Source organism: Schistocerca cancellata, chromosome 9 (assembly GCF_023864275.1).
Source record: "Schistocerca cancellata isolate TAMUIC-IGC-003103 chromosome 9, iqSchCanc2.1, whole genome shotgun sequence".
NCBI classification, from domain to species: Eukaryota; Metazoa; Arthropoda; class Insecta; order Orthoptera; family Acrididae; genus Schistocerca; species Schistocerca cancellata.
Genome location: NC_064634.1, coordinates 427,379,520 through 427,398,755, shown reverse-complemented (window position 1 = coordinate 427,398,755; position 19,236 = coordinate 427,379,520). Strand labels below are relative to the sequence as shown.

Sequence of the window (19,236 nt, the reverse complement as noted above, 5' to 3'; positions counted from 1 at the left end):
TGAAAGCACTGATGTTCACAACGAGATGGCTGTGCGCTGCTGGTAAATGTAAATGGGTGGGTGTGTTGCTACATGTTAAGTATAGTAATATTAGGTATCAGGAACTTGGTACTGAATTTGTGGGTGAGTGGAAAGGTTCGTTGGGTGTCGGTGATAATGGGGTAGATTTAGAGTGGAATATAGAGCACCGATTTTTGGAAATGATATGAAAGAAAGGACCATATCTAATAGGAAGGATGTTTTTATGTGCGGGTTTCTGAAACTAGAAATGAGAATCGGTCACAAGCAGCTTTCTCAGAGGACATAGAAATCCTCATGTTCGCAGGGCGCAGCACTGTCCGATTTGTTCAAATGGTTGAAATGGCTCTAAGTACTATGGGACTTAACATCTGAGGCCATCAGTCCCCCAGACTTAGAACTGCTTAAACCTACCTAAGGACAGCACACACATCCATGGCCGAAGAAGGGCACGAACCTGCAACCGTAGCAGCAGCGGGTTCCGGGCTGAAGGGCCTAGAACCGCTCGGCCACAGGGGCCGGCGGTGTCCGATTTGTGTAAGTAGTGGGGCACAATAGTTATTCGATATACACATTCAAAGGATAGATGAAATTCTGTAGAATCTTTAGGATAAGGCTGGTCGGTGCATCAGGCAAACAGTTATTAATCAGGCGCACAAATTCGGTACGGATCAAGCTCACCTTCATTTCGCACTGTATGTCTCAAAACGTAGAGCTGGTTATTTGTATCATTCTCTAGTTCATTTCGAGAGCTTGTTTCGACTGGGTCAGCAGCTGAACACAGAAGCTAGACGTCGTGTTGTTTGCGAGTTCTGGAGTAGCGGCCGGAAGAACCTTGTTATTCCCATCTGTGCCGACTCGGCGTCGTGCAACTGGTTTGCACGGTCGCCACGCTTTGCGTCTGGTCATTAGGGCCAATCAGAATAGAAGGCACGTGTAGTTGCGGTGCACCGTCTGAGCCTCATGTCGCAAGGGTCCAACGTGCTAGGTCCGCGAGTTTCCTGGATGAGACGCCGTTTGCTATTAGTTTCTCTGAGACACCCGGAAAGCTGAGTCAGTGCAGAATTAACTCTAGAGACAGTCTGTTCTCTATTACAGGGATATATTCTAGTTTTCCTAAACACGTAAAGTGACATTATTTTCATTGCCTCCTATTTGAGCTACTTCATACAGGAGAAGGCCAAAATGACGCCATCAATGTGTGTATTGTGACGCAAGCAGCCGCTGTAGGTAAATGCAGGGTGGCGCGCGAAATGTGTTACCAATTGTTTATTTCACAATTTACGATGCACATTAGATATCCCGTTGGGATCTCTACAGCAGTACCAGCAGAGCTTGGAAAAACAAATGAGTTACGAAATGACGTGTAATTCACGATACTGCCGCTAGGAGACTAGTAAGCAGCAATGGCTAACAATGGAAGACTGACGACACAGCAACGATCGGCAATTGTGTTACTTTTTCATGAAACGAAAAGCCTTGTTGTGACTCAGAGGGCCGGACTTGGTGGCCGAGCGGTTCTAGGCGCTACAGTCTGGAACCGCGCGACCGCTCGAATCCTGCCTCGGGCATGGATGTGTGTGATGTCCTTAGGTTAGTTAGGTTTAAGTAGTTCTAAGTTCTAGGGGACTAATGACCTTAGAAGTTTAGTTCCATAGTGCTCAGAGCCATTTGAACCATTTTGTGACTCAGAGGCGTTTTCGACAACAGTTTAACACACGATGTGTCCCTTGCAAGAAGACCATCAACAGGATGAACGATAAATTTGTACAGGAAGGAATAGTATTGGAAGCGAAGCGACCTCGGCCTAAGTCTGTTTGTTCGCCGGAGAATATTGAAACGGCACGAGTTGCTGTACATAGAAGTCCCGGGAAATCGTGTAGAAAGGCAGCAGTGAAACTGTGAATATCCAGACGCTCCGTTCAAAGGCATTCTTAAAAGTGGCCTCCATATGTGCCCATACAAGATGACCTGTGCACAGAAGCTCACTGAAGAACACAAGAAATAAGTGGAATCAGTTAATGTGCGAAAACTTAGGAAAGTCGAGTACCAGTTAAGAAAAATGGAGTGCTTGATTGTAGAACATGATTACTGTTGTTTAATTTCCATATAAAAACAATTGCAAGAAAAATTTCATAACGAGAACAAAGGCAAAACGCAAACAGATGGCAGTTCTTTGATCTAAAACGATAACGAATGAAGATCTAGAAGTAAAGAGGGTACGGACGATTTATTTAGCCATAATTCTAGTGAGGCAGTTATGAAGATCTTCAGGGGAATGAGAAAGATCGAAGACTTGCTCATCACCAAAAGTGGGGAATGCAGTAGCAGAAATAAAATATTCTGCTATAAAGGAAGCAAGGGTACTTAATTTTTCACATACCGTAAGAATTATGTAAGACAACTGAAGCAAGAGAGACTTCAGGAACATTAACGCACAGGCGTATAAAGCTTTTTCAGCTAAACAGCTGCGCTATTGTGGGCTTTATTCTTACGCGAGGTTGAAGTACAAACTCCGGAAAATGTTCGCCTTGAACAAATTAGTGAGACATCTGCCAACGTATCATGTGCTAGAATCAGGAGACGGTATGGGTATGGATGAGGGGACATGAAGGAGAGAGGGGTGGAGGGAGAGAGAGAGAGAGAGAGAGAGAGAGAGAGAGAGAAAGGGAGAGGTGTGAGGTGTTGTAAATAATTCCAGAGCATGTAGTACGCATGTAGAAATGGAAACTTCTAAATTAGGAGAAGAGTGGGACATGGGTTCAAAAGCAGAACGCCTTAAAAATAAGTTGATTAACAACCACGTTACTACCAGATTGATAGGAATAAGATGTTAGTCTCGTATAGTTACATTCCTTTACAATATACTTCTGAGTTTCAAAAAAGATAATGTCGATACCTTACACCGTACAATCGATTACGAATTCCTGATGAAGCATATGCATGCGGTACTATGTACGCCGATTAAACATTGTCAGTGATTCAGTTGTAAGTTTCCAAATATGCTCTACCTTGCAAAATCATTTCTGCCGGTATCTACACATTCATACAATGCTTATCTTCATTCAGCACGTCCATAGTCCGATCTGAAGACATAATATCATCAAATAACATATAAATATATGTAGATCAACTGTCATTAGCGCAAATAAGTTTTACGGCAGATTAGATGCTTGACTGATTTTAGTACAACATTATGTTTAAAAATGAAATCTGTTACAATTAATTTGGAGAAATTCATATGGTGAGTTTTATAAGCATATGCGTCAGTCAGATACCAGTATACGAAGACGAAAATGATGATGATATATTTTGCACTTTAAGCACACGCCTGTTGGACGAGTATGCTTCTGGGGCGGCCAGCTTTCTTCCAAGACTTCAGTCCGATTTAGAGTGTATGGGACGCATTAGTCCGTAGCGAGCGATGCCGATCTACTGTTAAGGACCAATGGCGACATTGATAAATTTCTACTCCAGCTGAAGGGAGGAAAACATGACACACTACTTTCATGAAGTTCGCTCTGTTGTTCAAGATATTATTAAACGGAAGGACAGAAAATACACTCCTGGAAATTGAAATAAGAACACCGTGAATTCATTGTCCCAGGAAGGGGAAACTTTATTGACACATTCCTGGGGTCAGATACATCACATGATCACACTGACAGAACCACAGGCACATAGACACAGGCAACAGAGCATGCACAATGTCGGCACTACTACAGTGTATATCCACCTTTCGCAGCAATGCAGGCTGCTATTCTCCCATGGAGACGATCGTAGAGATGCTGGATGTAGTCCTGTGGAACGGCTTGCCATGCCATTTCCACCTGGCGCCTCAGTTGGACCAGCGTTCGTGCTGGACGTGCAGACCGCGTGAGACGACGCTTCATCCAGTCCCAAACATGCTCAATGGGGGACAGATCCGGAGATCTTGCTGGCCAGGGTAGTTGACTTACACCTTCTAGAGCACGTTGGGTGGCACGGGATACATGCGGACGTGCATTGTCCTGTTGGAACAGCAAGTTCCCTTGCCGGTCTAGGAATGGTAGAACGATGGGTTCGATGACGGTTTGGATGTACCGTGCACTATTCAGTGTCCCCTCGACGATCACCAGTGGTGTACGGCCAGTGTAGGAGATCGCTCCCCACACCATGATGCCGGGTGTTGGCCCTGTGTGCCTCGGTCGTATGCAGTCCTGATTGTGGCGCTCACCTGCACGGCGGCAAACACGCATACGACCATCATTGGCACCAAAGCAGAAGCGAGTCTCATCGCTGAAGACGACACGTCTCCATTCGTCCCTCCATTCACGCCTGTCGCGACACCACTGGAGGCGGGCTGCACGATGTTGGGGCGTGAGCGGAAGACGGCCTAACGGTGTGCGGGACCGTAGCCCAGCTTCATGGAGACGGTTGTGAATGGTCCTCGCCGATACCCCAGGAGCAACAGTGTCCCTAATTTGCTGGGAAGTGGCGGTGCGGTCCCCTACGGCACTGCGTAGGATCCTACGGTCTTGGCGTGCATCCGTGCGTCGCTGCGGTCCGGTCCCAGGTCGACGGGCACGTGCACCTTCCGCCGACCACTGGCGACAACATCGATGTACTGTGGAGACCTCACGCCCCACGTGTTGAGCAATTCGGCGGTACGTCCACCCGGCCTCCCGCATGCCCACTATACGCCCTCGCTCAAAGTCCGTCAACTGCACATACGGTTCACATCCACGCTGTCGCGGCATGCTACCAGTGTTAAAGACTGCGATGGAGCTCCGTATGCCACGGCAAACTGGCTGACACTGACGGCGGCGGTGCGCAAATGCTGCGCAGCTAGCGCCATTCGACGGCCAACACCGCGGTTCCTGGTGTGTCCGCTGTGCCGTGCATGTGATCATTGCTTGTACAGCCCTCTCGCAGTGTCCGGAGCAAGTATGGTGGGTCTGACACACCGGTGTCAATGTGTTCTTTTTTCCATTTCCAGGAGTGTATATTAAGTGTTGGAAGTTGGTGCCCAAACCAATGGAGAATGTTCGACAGCTGTGTAGCATCGACTATTGCATTACCTCGAAGGCAAGTGGCGCACTGCGAACATCATCACATGCTGTAGTTGTCTTGCAGACAAGAGCGAGTCTTTAGCCTGGCTTGTCTTTATCTTAGCCGGTACAGAGACGAGCACAGAAGAGGATTTATACTGTTTGCATCGCCTGACCTCCAACCAAAACTGATATAGTATGTATAGGGGATATTCGTAAATATCTACTGGGTTTCAGAAGACAGCTGCCTGAAAACTGCAACACGTACAGAAAATAGCCTCATATCAGTGGTGGGAGTATCTCTTCAACTTCTTAACTCACATTATTATTACTATTCCTGTGCATGTTTATATAATATCTTTGGTAAGTGTTGTTCCTGCTCAGATGTTCCAGAGGACCATCAGATCCTAATTTTGTCATAATAAATAAGCAACAAATAAATAAAAATAAAATAAAATAACTTGCATGTCTTCAGGACGGACACCGAATGTGGCGCGGAAAACCTCAAAACGTCTGTGTGATTCATTGAATTCGATACTCGGACCTAGTGGTCTAATAATAAATCGCTGATCTAAAGACCGAAATGTCGCCGGGTCGACCGGTTGGACCAGAGAAATTGTTATTTGTCTTTACTCTTTCCAATATCTCTCAACGACGTGGAAAGCTGCCAGCAATGACACGTGGTATGGATTCCACGTGAAACTTTAGGCCTCCTTTCCCCAATTATTTAAGGGGCTGATATGAACTGCTGGAGAAAGCACGACTGCATCCCAGTTTTGGAACTCTGCTCATTGGGTTGCCTATCTGCAGGCGCGAGCTAATTCGATGGCACAATACGAAGTGAATCATTTGTCCACATTTTGCGACACGACTGCCCCTAGTGCGGCTATGACATGACTGATAATACGAATCTAGAGGTGTTCTACCCACTGACATTGTCATTTTTCTGCATGTCTTGCAGTTTTTACGCAGTCCTATAATCCCAGAGGTACTTATCAATGACGCTATATATTTGAGACAGAATTTCTGGCCAATATCTAAATGTGTTGTACAGTCGATAGACACTACCAAGGGTTCGGAACTAAATGTTCCTTCCTAGAGATGGAGAAAGGTTGGGAAAGGTTAAAAAGGAAGCCCCCCTGGTGAAAGGGACCCACCTGCACTGACAATGGGATCAGACAAAGATGAAGGCGGAAGAGTGAGAGAGTGTGAGTCAGAGATGGTACATGTGTAGGAACTATGACAACTTCACTTCAGAGGTGGTTAAAACAAACGGAAGTAAAGATGTATTACGGGAAGAAACATTAATAATATATACAGGGTGGCCCAAGGAACGCCGACAAACCTTAGAGACAGGTTCAATATACCGATATAAGTAAAAAATGTGCAGTAAACATAGACTCTAAAATGCATACCTTAAGAAGTATGAGCCCTTGTTCATTTTCGATACTATGAAAGACATCTCTACAGCAAGGTCTTTGGTTTCCATGTTTTGGGAGAAGCAAGCGTTGACCAAAATAAGAGGAAAAATGCCTAGTAAACACGGGGTCTAAAATGCGAGCTTTAAGAGCTATTAGCACTTTTTCATCTTCACTAGAGTGAAAGTGTCTCTTATACTTAAAAAGTGCTCCTATCTCTCAAGGTATGCATTTTAGCCCCTATGTTTGCTAGACATTTTTTCTTGGTTTGGTCCATACTACATCCTTCTAATATATGAAAAGCAAAGAGGTTACGGTAGAAGAGATGTGTTTTGTAGTATCGAAGATGAGCAGGTGCTTATATCTTTTAAGGTATCGGCTTTGCTGTCCTTGTTGACCAGACATTTTTTCCTGTTGTGCTCTAAGCAACGCGTCCCGAAGTTCGTTAGTGTTTTTTTGGGACACCCTGCATACTCGTATATGGTATCTGCACTAAGAGTTGTCAGGTGCATTTCCGTTGATGTTTCGGCAGATAATTGCAATTACTTTTTTGCAACGTGTAGCTGGAGTCAGCTGAGAGAAATCCTGTTCACCATGTTTTTCATACGACGCCCAGCGTCAGCGGAAAGCGTCGGTTTGTTTCCCGTTACAAAAGAAGTGATATTTAAAGTGGAATTTTACGTGCCCGTTCGACAGAGCTTTCCCTGATTACTCTAGTGTGATATTCCTTTTACCGACAGGTATTAACAGGGACAGTAAAACACGAAGAATAATCAGAACTCAAGTAGCGACAGGACTGCCATGACTCGCAATAACTGCTACCGCCTTGCAGAAGCGCTGATGAGTCGCTGCTGGTGTACTGATTATGTCTTCTCCTTAACTGTTCCTGTTAATAAATATCGATGAAACGAATAACGCACTAAATCTGGGACCATTCTCTCGAATGGGGACGTAAAATTCCACTTTAAAAATCATGTAGCTTGTAATGATGAACAAATCGGCGCTTTCCGTCGATGCTAGGTGTCGAATTATTAGCAGGATTTCTTTGGGTTGACTCCAGCTACACGTTGAAAAAAAGAAATTGCAAATATCTGCCGAAACACCAGAGAAAATGCGCCTGACGACCCATAGGTCACACTCACGGTACCCTCTGGGTGAATCATCTACAACTACAAATATTACAGAAATGGAAAGTAATACTTATGTGCAGTTTCCACATAATAAATTGGTAGGGTCCCGCACTGTTATCCGATAAAGAGATTATAATGATACTAAGAAGTGTATTTTTTGTACAAGCATACTCTTTTTTTAAAGGTAAACTGTTGTGTTGGCAGAAGAGCCAACCAGTGTTACGAATGGAGGCCGAAATGCACGCGTTTTAGCTCACGCAGGCTGGCGTGAGGAGGGTAGGACTATACTGACGTGAGGTCTGGAACATGACAAGGAATTAGAATTCAGAAAGCGAACATAGCTAGTTTGATACTTAACTTTAATCCATTAATGATGAACGTCGCTCTTGACGGTACATGATTCACAATATTATCTGTTCAGAAGACATATAGTAATTGAATATGGCGCCTTGCTAGGTCGTAGCAAATGACGTAGCTGAAGGCTATGCTAAACTGTCGTCTCTGCAAATGAGAGCGTATGTAGACAGTGAACCATCGCTAGCAAAGTCGGCTGTACAACTGGGACGAGTACTAGGAAGCCTCTCTAGACTAGACCTGCCGTGTAGCGGCGCTCGGTCTGCAATCACTGATAGTGGCGACACGCGGGTCCGACGTATACTAACGGACCGCGGCCGATTTAAAGGCTACCACCTAGCAAGTGTGGTGTCTGGCGGTGACACCACTCAAACAATGCCTAATAACATTAATAATCTAAACGTAGGGTAAATTAGAATGTCAGTGGTATTTATTGCAAGATTTTAGTGCGAGTCGTTTCCGAGCTCGTATTTTGACAAGTTCACATACCGTCACTTGGTTGTGCCATTCAACCTGCGTAGTTGCTAGGTGTGATGTTGTTATGTTCGATTAAAGCGCACTTGTGTGTTCCTTGAGTGCACTGCGGCTTGCTAGTCAGTTAACGGGTGGCAGCTCAAGCAGTAGGTCTTGAGCGTACGACGGGATTTACCATTGCAGAAAAAGCTGACTTGCTCATGGTGTATGGAAAGTGTAGAAAGAACGCAGTTCGTTCTTGTACGGTGTATGCGGCAAAATATCGCAACAGACGTCAACCATCTCAGCAATTATTTATCAGCCTCTTCAGCCAGTTACGTGAAAGTGATAGTGTAACACTAAAACAATGTAACGGAAGGAAACAAGAGCCGACGAAATTCATGTTAATCCACACGTTAGCTCCCACGAAATCTCACGAGGAAGTGACATGAGTCAAGCTAGTGTCCTAGGCATTCTCCATCGACATAGGTTCCATCCCTACCACATCTCTCGCCATCAACAGCAGCGTGGAAACGATTATGAGAATCATGTCAGCTTCTGTACTTGTGTATTGAGACAGGATACTCCAGACGTATCATATATTTAGTGATGAAGCTACATTTAGCAATTACCACTGTTCGTCTATTGACAGCCCCAGTTGGCTTCGTCAGGTGGAACGTCAGCGTCCATGGCGTGTAAACGTGCGGTGTAGGTTAGTGAACCATCGGCTCATAGGCCCGTTTTTCAAAACCGGAACAATGAACGCGCACAAGTATCTTAACCTCCTAACGGATCATCTTCCACGGATACTAGAAGACGTTCTTCTGCAGGCTAGGAGAAATCTGTAGTACCAACATGATGGCTGTCCAGCTATAGTGCACAGTGCACTAATTACTACAGCATTTCTTCACGAATTGCTTCCAAATCGTTGAATTGGACGCAAGGGATCTGTATCTTGGCCGGCCTGGATTTGACGCCTGTAGAATTTTTTCTATGCGGAAAGCTGGAAGACCCTGTCCACAAGGACATACTAACAACGCCAAATGATGTACAACTATCTATTACTGCAGCCATGTCGGACATACGCACTGAAATGCTAGCACGTGTACAGTAGTCGTTCCATACTAGGTGATTGCCGCTGTCAGTGGTCATTCGAACACAACTTGTGATGGTCAATTATCTTTTTATTGACCAAAATCTACATGACTAGAGTACGCACTTGTATTGATCTTTAGTGTATGATACAACAAGTATTGTACAAGAGTCGGTGTGAGAGCTTTTCAAAATACGATATTTTATAAACGACTCGCACTAGACTCCTCAACAAATCTTGTTCTAATACTTCGTTATTAATAAGAAATTTTGGTATATTTAGTGATAAACTACAATGTGACCCCTTTGTTTTTCAATATTGGCTGTGTTAATTCAACATTTAAATCTAGCGTAATGGAGGTACAACAGAACATCTGTAAATTGTCATGGATAACCTTTTTTCGTTATTCTCATGTCTATTTCCTCTGCTGTATTTTTTCGTGAGGGACAACTTTATATCATTTTTATTTTTTCTTATCCTTTAGTTTCTCTTGTTTTTACCAACTGATCATTTATACACTATGTGACCAAAAGTATCCGGACACCCCCAAAAACATACGTTTATCATATTAGGTGCATTGTGCTGCCACCTATTGCCAGGTACTCCATATCAGCGACCTCAGTAGTCATTAGACACCGTGAGAGAGCTCTGTGGAACTCACGGACTTCGAACGTGGCCAGGTGATGATGATGATGTTTGGTTTGTGGGGCGCTCAACTGCGCGGTTATCAGCGCCCGTACAATTACCCAATCTTTGCTCAGTCCAACTTCGCCACTTTCCTGGATGATGATGAAATGATGAGGACAACACAAACACCCAGTCATCTCGAGGCAGGTGAAAATCCCTGACCCCGCCGGGAATCGAACCCGGGACCCCGTGCTCGGGAAGCGAGAGCGCTACCGCGAGACCACGAGCGGCGGACGGAACGTGGCCAGGTGATTCGATGTCACTTGTGTCATAAGTCTGTAGGCGAGATTTCCATACTCCTAATCACCCCTAGGTCCACTGTTTCTGATGACATAGTGAAGTAGAAACGTACAGCACAAAAGCGTACAGGTGGACCTCGTCTGTTGACTAACAGAAACCGCCGACAGTTGAAGAGGGTGGTAATGTGTAATAATCAGACATCTAACCAGACCATCACAAAGGAATTCCAAACTGCATCAGGACCCACTGCAAGTACTATGACAGTTAGGCGGCAGGTGAGAAAACTTGGATTTCATAGTCGAGCGGCTGTTCATAAGCCACACATCTCGCCTGTAAATGCCAAACGACGCCTTGCTTGGTGTAAGGAGACTAATCATTGGACGATTGAAGAGTGGAAAAACGTTGAGTGGAGTGACGAATCACGGTACACAATATGGCGATCAAAATGGTTCAAATGGCTTTGAGCACTGTGGGACTTAACTTCTGAGGTCATCAGTCCCCTAGAACTTAGAACTACTTAAACATAACTAACCTAATGACATCACACACATCCATGCCCGAGGCAGGATTCGAACCTGCGACCGTAGCGGTCGCGCGGAAGCACCTGGAAGACTGTAGCACCTGGAAGCGGTCGGCCGCCCCGGCCGGCCAATATGGCGATCCAATGGCAGGGTGTGGGTATGGCGAATGCCCGGTGAACGTCATTTGCCAGCGTGTGTAGCGCCAACAGTACTATTCGGAGGCAGTGGTGTTATCGTGTTTATCATAGAGGGGGCTTGCATCCCTTGTTGATTTGCATGGCACTATCACAGACCAGGCCTACACTGATGTTTTAAGCACCTTCTTGCTTCCCACTGTTGAAGAGTAATTCGGGGATGGCTATTGCATCTTTCAACACGATCGAGCGCCTGTTCATAATGCACGGCCTGTAGCGGAGTGGTTACACGGTAGTAAGATCCCTGTAATGGACTGGCCTGCACAGAGTCCTCACCGAAATCCTATGGGATGTTATGGAACTCCGGCTTCGTGCCAGGCCTCACCGACCGACATCGATACCTCACCTCAGTGGAACACTTCGTAAGGAATGGCTGTTATTCCCCAAGAAACCTTCCAGCACCTGACTGAACGTATGCCTGCGAGAATGGAAGCTGTCATCAAGGGTTTGGGTGGGTCAACACAATATTGAATTCCAGTATTACCGATAGAGGGCTCCACGAACTTGTAAGTCATTTTCAGCCAGGTGTCTGGACACTTTTGATCACATAGTGTATCAAACTACATTTCAGTAATTTTGTATCGTTTTTATAGTAAGAATTTTCTGTACGTACCTTTTTATACTTAATAGGCTACAATACAATAAAGTTTGTTAGTAGTGTTATAGGAGGTACAGTTGGGGTGACACATTACTGATTATTTCATTACAATTTCATTGGGTTCATCATTATTTAGAGGACAGTGTTCAGGAGCTGTGCCACATCCGTCTGTTTTTTAGTAGATGTCTTCCATACTGTGCTCTTAGTCTGACTACTTTTGTTCTCTGTCTCATAAGTTTATCTGTTCTCCCTTGGGTGAAGTGTTGGTGGTGATGTTGGAGTGGCAGTTTGAGTATACAGCGACGGATGTGCTGTTCAGTCCTAAACAATAATTCATAACTGCGAAGGGTGCATTTGCCTGAGAAAGTAAAAGTTCCCGTGTTCTATTCTCGGTGTAGTACATAGTTCTAATCGGAAATTTCAAATCAGCGCGCAGTCTACTGCAGAGTGGAGGATCCATTCTGGAGATAATTCGCGTAAGTATTAATAGATTGGAGAATTACAAGGGTTCCATTACAGTATAAATGTGTATTTGTGTGAGGGTAGGGGGAAAGAGAGTGAGTGAGAGAGAGAAAGAGAGAGAGAGAGAGAGGATCTGATACGTAGATGCGTAAGAGAGACAGATAGAGAGAGAAGGGAGGGAAATATGACCACTGCCGATTCTGCAATATCTGCTGCTGCTTCTGCATTCGTGTACACAACCGTCGTGCTCTTTCTCGTTTGCAGATCATCGGGCACATATCGGTGGCGCACATCAACCCGTCGGTGACGCTGTGCGCCGTGCTGCGTGGTGACCTCAACGTGGCGGCGGCATTCCTCTACTTCGTGGCGCAGAACATCGGCGCCATCCTCGGCTTCGGCCTGCTACTGGTACGTGGTATCCCCCTCCACTCTGTCATCATCCTTTATAAGTACAGAGTTAGTATGCAATCTGCAGGCGGGCACCTATCACCTGGAAACCAGTCTCGTGACTCGCATAGGGTTCTCAGTTTTATGCATAAAGTATTCATCTAGAGCAAATCTTTTCAACTATCGTAACATGTGGAGACCCTGATCGATCAGTTTTCTGGAGAAACTGAGACTTGCCTGACATATAAAATTTGTGGAAGCTCCACCACGCAGAATGGACGTATAGAATCTTTTTCCTAAGCGAAACTCTTCGAAGAGATGTGGAAGTTGTTTTGCAAGTCAACGAAACTGATTTCTCTGACAAGGAGGTGGCACGACCGTGGGGTCGGGGATTTGTCCGAAATTTTGTGTGGTGAAAGAGGACCTCTAACACCTCACGTGGTTAAAGTATTAGGACGCACTACTCGGAAAATCCCGGGAAAAATCGATCCAAAGTTTCTTAGGTGCCATATGAGTATAAAATGTTAGTGAACTGCCGAGCTGCCGTCTGTCCTACATGTTTAGGGCTCGAAATATTACGCCAGAGGTCTCGGGTTCGATTCCTCCTCTGGCACATACATACAATAATTATAAACAAAAACCGCAGTGATAATTATCGTAAAAACAAACAAAGCAATAATTTTTGCGACATCTTGCGCAACATATAAAAACGGATTTGTTACAATCACAGGGCGTTTACAATAAATATGTACAAAAACATGCCCCATTAACATTTACGAAAATGTTTTGAGTTTCTGATAATTTTGAGGCAAACCAGAAATATTGAATCATGTCTCGGAATATTGGTGACGATAATTGATGGTGAATTATAGAATTAATTTTTATACAATCTTCCCGGGAATTAATTTCACGATTCTCCTGTAACAATGCGCTGCAATTTTGCAAGCAACAGAAGAAAAAAAAAGTGGGGCAGGAGGAATCGAACCCGAGGCCTCTTGCGTAAGGGTCCGAGCGCTAACCATGTAGGCCAAACCGCGACTCGAAATGGACTAACATTTTATACTCGTACGGCACCTAAGAAACTTTGGATCGAGTTTTCCCGGGATTTTCCGGGTAGTGCGTCCTAATATTTTAACCACGTGATGTGTTAAGGGTCGTCTTTCACCACACAAAGTTTCGGATAAATCCCCGACCCCACGGTCGTGCCGTCTCCTTGTGAGACGGTTAACTTGCTTCTTGTCACCTAACAGCAAGAGTTCAGAGCCAAAATTAGACGAATCTCAGAGAATGTGGCATATCTCTTTGGTTTAAAATGACCGTAGCCAGAACAATTTCTCAAATAGGATACTGTTGCACAGTTGTGATTCCTTTGTATATTGGAGGATTCATTTGGTGGTTGTTGAGGGGAGAATGAATTCTCACCAATACGCGGCAAAAATGCTAAACTCGTCACTGAGATACTCCGGTGAACAACACAAGACTCCACATTCCAGTTCACACCACGGCTTGAAAAATGTCCGGACCCTTGATTGGCGTTCCCTGTCCTCTGACTTGTAACCCGTAGATCACATCTGGGACGTCACGGGAAGGCGTATTTCTTCATAACAGCATCCAGCCAGTATTGAGAGCTGACATAGTATGTATTTCCGCTGAGGCAATAAATTTCTCAAGATGACATTCAAAGGTTCTTTGTTTGCATTACACAACGATTACGAAACTTTATTCATGTGTCTGGGGATTACACCATATACTGATTGATGTTCTTGCCGGACATCCGTTCCGAATGTTATATAATTTTAATCGTTCCTCACCCATTTTGCGACTAACATCTCCACAAAGTTTGGTGAATATCGTACTTTTGGTGTAATACTTTCTCTTTGCGTCACTGTGTTTTATCATACCGTTCATTCGTACGAGCAACTTTTTTCTTTTTTAGAGTTCCGTGACTCAGTCTGTAAAGACGGAATCCTAACAGGATCGCTTTGTAGCCCGTCTCTCTGTCCAACTGTTTTCTCAGGCACCGATAGACATATTAAATTCAAATTTATGTGACACATTAGGGTCTATGGTTTCTTGGTAGTATAAAAATTTCAAGCTCCTAAGTGAATGCAGTCAAAAGATACGGTTATTTATGTGTCATATTCTGATACCGGCAAACTTACTCATCAAAACCTATAGGGTACTTCCCTTTGACCTAGAATCATAAAATACGGCAAGGAGCAAGTAAAGTAAAAAATCTGAAACTTGGTTAATTTTAATTATAAGACACAAAAAAATCTATTTGGCGTTCGAACATACCTTGCATTCGTCATCCGTGAAAAGCGTAATAGACGAACGTTACGGCGTGTACACTACTGGCCATTAAAACTGCTACACCACGAAGATGACGTGGATACAGAAAATGTTCGACTTCTACCCTGGCCAGCACATTCTCCAGATCTCTCACCAACTGGAAACGTCTGTTCAATGGTGACCGAGCCTCTGGCTCGTCACAACGTCTTGATGAACTGTGTTATCGTGTTGAAGCTGCACGGGCAGCTGTACCTGTACACTCCATCCAAGCTCTGTTTGACGCAATGCCCATGCGTTATTAGGGCCAGAGGTGGTTGTTCTGGGTACTGATTTCTCAGGATCTCTGCACCCAAATTGCGTGAAAATGTAATCACCAGTCAGTTCTAGTATAATATATTTGCCCAATGAATACACGTTTATCATCTACATTTCTTCTTGGTGTAGCAATTTGAAGGGCCAGTAGTGTAAATATAAAATGTTAATAGTAGTCATGTTTTAGTAAGTGAATAAAATATGTTCAATTAAATCTTGTCTCTGTAGATACATAAACTCTTTTTGTACGTCCGGGCTACTCTGAGAAGCTACTATATACATTCAGATACGGATTAGGACACCCGGAGACCAATAGGCTGCCTGCGTCGATATCGACAACAGGCAAAAATCGTTGAGATTCTCGGTTCCCAGGGTAGATGGACTGCGTATATACGCAACTAAGTTTGTACGGAATCATCAGTGCGCGAGTACTACTCGCACTTGGCCAGTCTTTTCTCTTTCTTTTTGTACAACTAATCGCACGTACCTTCGTTGCCCGGTGCCTAAAGAGCTACGTTTCGGCAGTCGGTGACGCCATCCTCGGCGGTGTGTGAGTGCACGACGGTGCCGGCGAAGTCGCTGTCGGCGCTGCAGTCTGTGCTGGTGGAGGCCGGCATGACGGCCGTACTCATCTTGCTGTGCCACGGCGTCTGGGACGCGCGCAACGTCCGCAACACCGACTCCACGCCCCTTAAGTTCGGCTTCCTCGTCGCCGCCGTCTCCATGGTAGCGGTAAGTAAAACTACTCCCGTGGGGCTTACTGTCCACTTTGCCTAACGAATTTGACAGCTCGGCATCGGATGCTTCTGCGAGTACGAATACTTCTGTTTCCATACCTACAGTATCAGTATTGACAGGAAGTACTGGTAAATTTCATACTGTTATAAAGAAGCGTCAGGATATAGGTGTCGGAAGTATCGAATAGTGTGGCGGAAGATAATAAATGGCTCTGAGTACTATGGGACTCAACTTCTCAGGTCATTAGTCCCCTAGAACGTAGAACTAGTTAAACCTAACTAACCTAAGGACATCACACACATCCATGCCCGAGGCAGAATTCGAACCTGCGACCGTAGCGGTCTCGCGGTTCCAGACTGCAGCGCCTAGAACCGCACGACCACTTCGGCCGGCGCGGAAGATAATATCCTTTCACTAGTGGTACTTGTTTAATGAAAATAAAAACATATTTAATGTCAATGTAGAATTCAGGAAGCCCAAGAGCAATAGTAAAAGCTATATATTACGTGCAATTATAACTAATATATCAGATTTTAGTAATATTCCTTTCTTGTTCTTTCGAAAAGCTAAGCCTTCTCTCTGCTGCCGTAGATTCCTGTCTTCAGCAGTCCTCTGTGTGTGAAGAACATCCCGTCTGACTAACCATTTTTTTTTAAACGAGATTACCTCATCCCCTCGTTTTCTTCCTTACGATCTCGCCTTCGAAATTGTTTTGTTAAAGGATATCATGTCTAATTTACTGCTTCTTTGCGATGGCCTATAACTTTTAGTAGTCTTTTATTCTCTTCTATTTCTTCTACAACCATCTCATCCTTGTTTTTGTTGGTCTAGATAGTTCTTGTTATTCTCCTCAAAAACCACATTTCCGCAAATTGAAAGAGAGCTTTCTCCTGCTTTGCGAACGTCAACGTTTCACGACTATACGTCAAGACGCTCCATACAAAGGTCCTTATAAATCTTTTCTTAGTGCAGAAGCTGATGTGCTTGTTGAGCTGAAGATCCTTCTTATCTTGGAAGGCAATCTAGACCAGAGCTCTTCATTCCATGATTTTGTTGACACATGTTTTATTTTCCTTCACATTACTACCGAATGGTTCAAATGGCTCTGAGCACTAAGGGACTTAACATCTGAGGTCATCAGTCCCCTAGAACTTAGAACTACTTAAATCTAACTAACATCCATGCCCGAGGCAGGATTCGAACCTGCGACCGTAGCTGTCACACGGTTCCAGACTGAAGCGCCTAGAACCGTTCGGCCACACCGGTCGGCATTACTACCGACTTGCTCACTGGCTATTCTCATGTCAGTATTATCATAATCTTCTTTCTTATATATAAGTCCATCCTGTGCAATGAAAGTAAAATTCTTACGTAATCTACGGTTTTCTATGATAGCCCCTGCCTTGCACTGTTTATCATTCCACTTTCAGAGCCTGTGAACTCGTGCTACCATGTTCACTACACTACACAGCTGCCTGTAACAGATCGCATCTAGCCGCAACTTCCGGGCATCACACAAGGCACAGCATAAAACGGGACAATCCTTCCCGTCACATTTGGCCATTTACTTTACTGAGTTACAAAGACGAACCAAGATTCATTTCCTCAAGTTGGCAACCTCACTCCCTTCTGAAACTTTTTTTTCCAAATATGCTGTAATAGTCGCTCTACAGACTAATTCGCTTTGTGTTAAACACACAGGAAATATAATAATACTTTTTAATCAGATGATGACAACGACTTTTCAGTTACATTGGTACAAAGTTTGAAGCTTCGCCGAACACAAGGGTGAGGTCGCAGGGCGCCACGCTTTTGCCTCTTTATAGAGGAAGGTCGTAGACACCTTTGAGCCAAATTTAGAGACATAGACGTCACAATGGGAAATAATTACGAGACTTCGAAAAAATGATCCTTTAATTGTGTTGTGCAGCGCATTTTTGCCTGTAATTATGGTTTGAGTGTTTGTATGGAATTAATATCGAGTCAGTATTTTTGTTTATGTTTTAAATGACTGTCCTTTACTACTTTATCTGATTTTTTGAAGTTGTTTACTGTAACCATGACAAATGTTTATTCTTCGCCTTATATGATAAATAAGTTCTTTTCTTTTAAGGTAAAGCTCAGTCTTGTGTTTCCTGTTTTGATCTTCAGTCGAAAGGCTTGTCTGATGCAGTTCCTCACGATAGTCTACAGGGGATAGGCAAAATAATATGAAAACACGTGTACTTACTTGGGAATGGACTGATGACCATAGATGTTAAGTCCCATAGTACTCATTTTACTTGGGAATGGTTTATTAATAAAGGGCTCGACCCCCATTTTCCCGTAATATAGCTCCGGCTATTTTTGGAATACTGGCATGTAATGATTGTATAGTCTCCAGTGGAATGTTATGCCACTCTTCGATAAGAACGTCTTCTAACTCCTGCCGTGACGAGGGAGACGGATATCTGCTCCGGAGTCTGAGCTCCAATACCGCCCACAAGGGTTCCATAATGTTCAAGTCCGGGGACTGTGCTGGCCAGGGCTCCTCATACCACGACTGTATTGTCCTTGCTGTGTGAATGGGTGCATTATCGTCCTGAAATATGGCATCATTCTTGGGAAACATCTGAATCATGGGGTACACCTGATCACCTAAAATGTTCATATAATCGTAAGCTGTAACACGGTCTTTGAGAGTAACGATGGGACCAGCAGAATACCATGATATATCTGCCCATTCCACCACACTTCCACCTCCATGCTTAACTGTTCGAATCAAGCAAACAGGCTTGTAGACTTATTTTTGCATTCTTCAGACGTAAACATGGCCCGGTGTTCGAAATTATGAAATGTTGACTCACCTGACCATATGACGTGTTTCCAATGATCAGCCGCCCGGAATTTATTCTCCTGACACCATATATTACGCTTCTTTGCGTTGGTTGTCGTCAGTAATGGTATCGGTATAGCAGCTCGTCCATGAGTATTCGCTTTATGGAGCCCTCGGCGGGCAGTGTCGGTAGATATGAGGTCTAGGCGATGGCAAATGAGCTTTGCAATCACTTTAGCCGCCGTAGCTTTGTGTTGTTTTGACACAATTTGTGTTAGCAAACGACGATCTCTGTCATTTAGTTTTGATTTGCGCCCACCATTATGTTTATAAGATGATGTCTTTCCATGTTTTGTGTAGGCTGTCATGACTGTTGAAACATTCAATAAGTTGGCTGTATTTGTTACTGATGCTCCAGCTAATTAGCCCCCCACAAACTGCCGTCTTTGGAACTCTTAGGTCTTTCATTGCACGTTGACCTCGGCCTCTGAATG

General features: G+C 44.3%; 1 protein-coding gene across 1 annotated transcript in view; it reads left to right on the top strand.

Moving 5' to 3' along the window:
• LOC126101595 (aquaporin AQPAn.G-like) overlaps positions 1 to 19,236 on the top strand; it is a 187,612-nt gene that overhangs the window by 152,683 nt on the left and 15,693 nt on the right. Inside the window, exons 4-5 of the mRNA XM_049912273.1 lie at positions 12,463 to 12,606; positions 15,715 to 15,921. Of these exons, the coding sequence (XP_049768230.1) occupies positions 12,463 to 12,606; positions 15,715 to 15,921 (351 nt within the window). The remainder of the gene's footprint in view (positions 1 to 12,462; positions 12,607 to 15,714; positions 15,922 to 19,236) is intronic.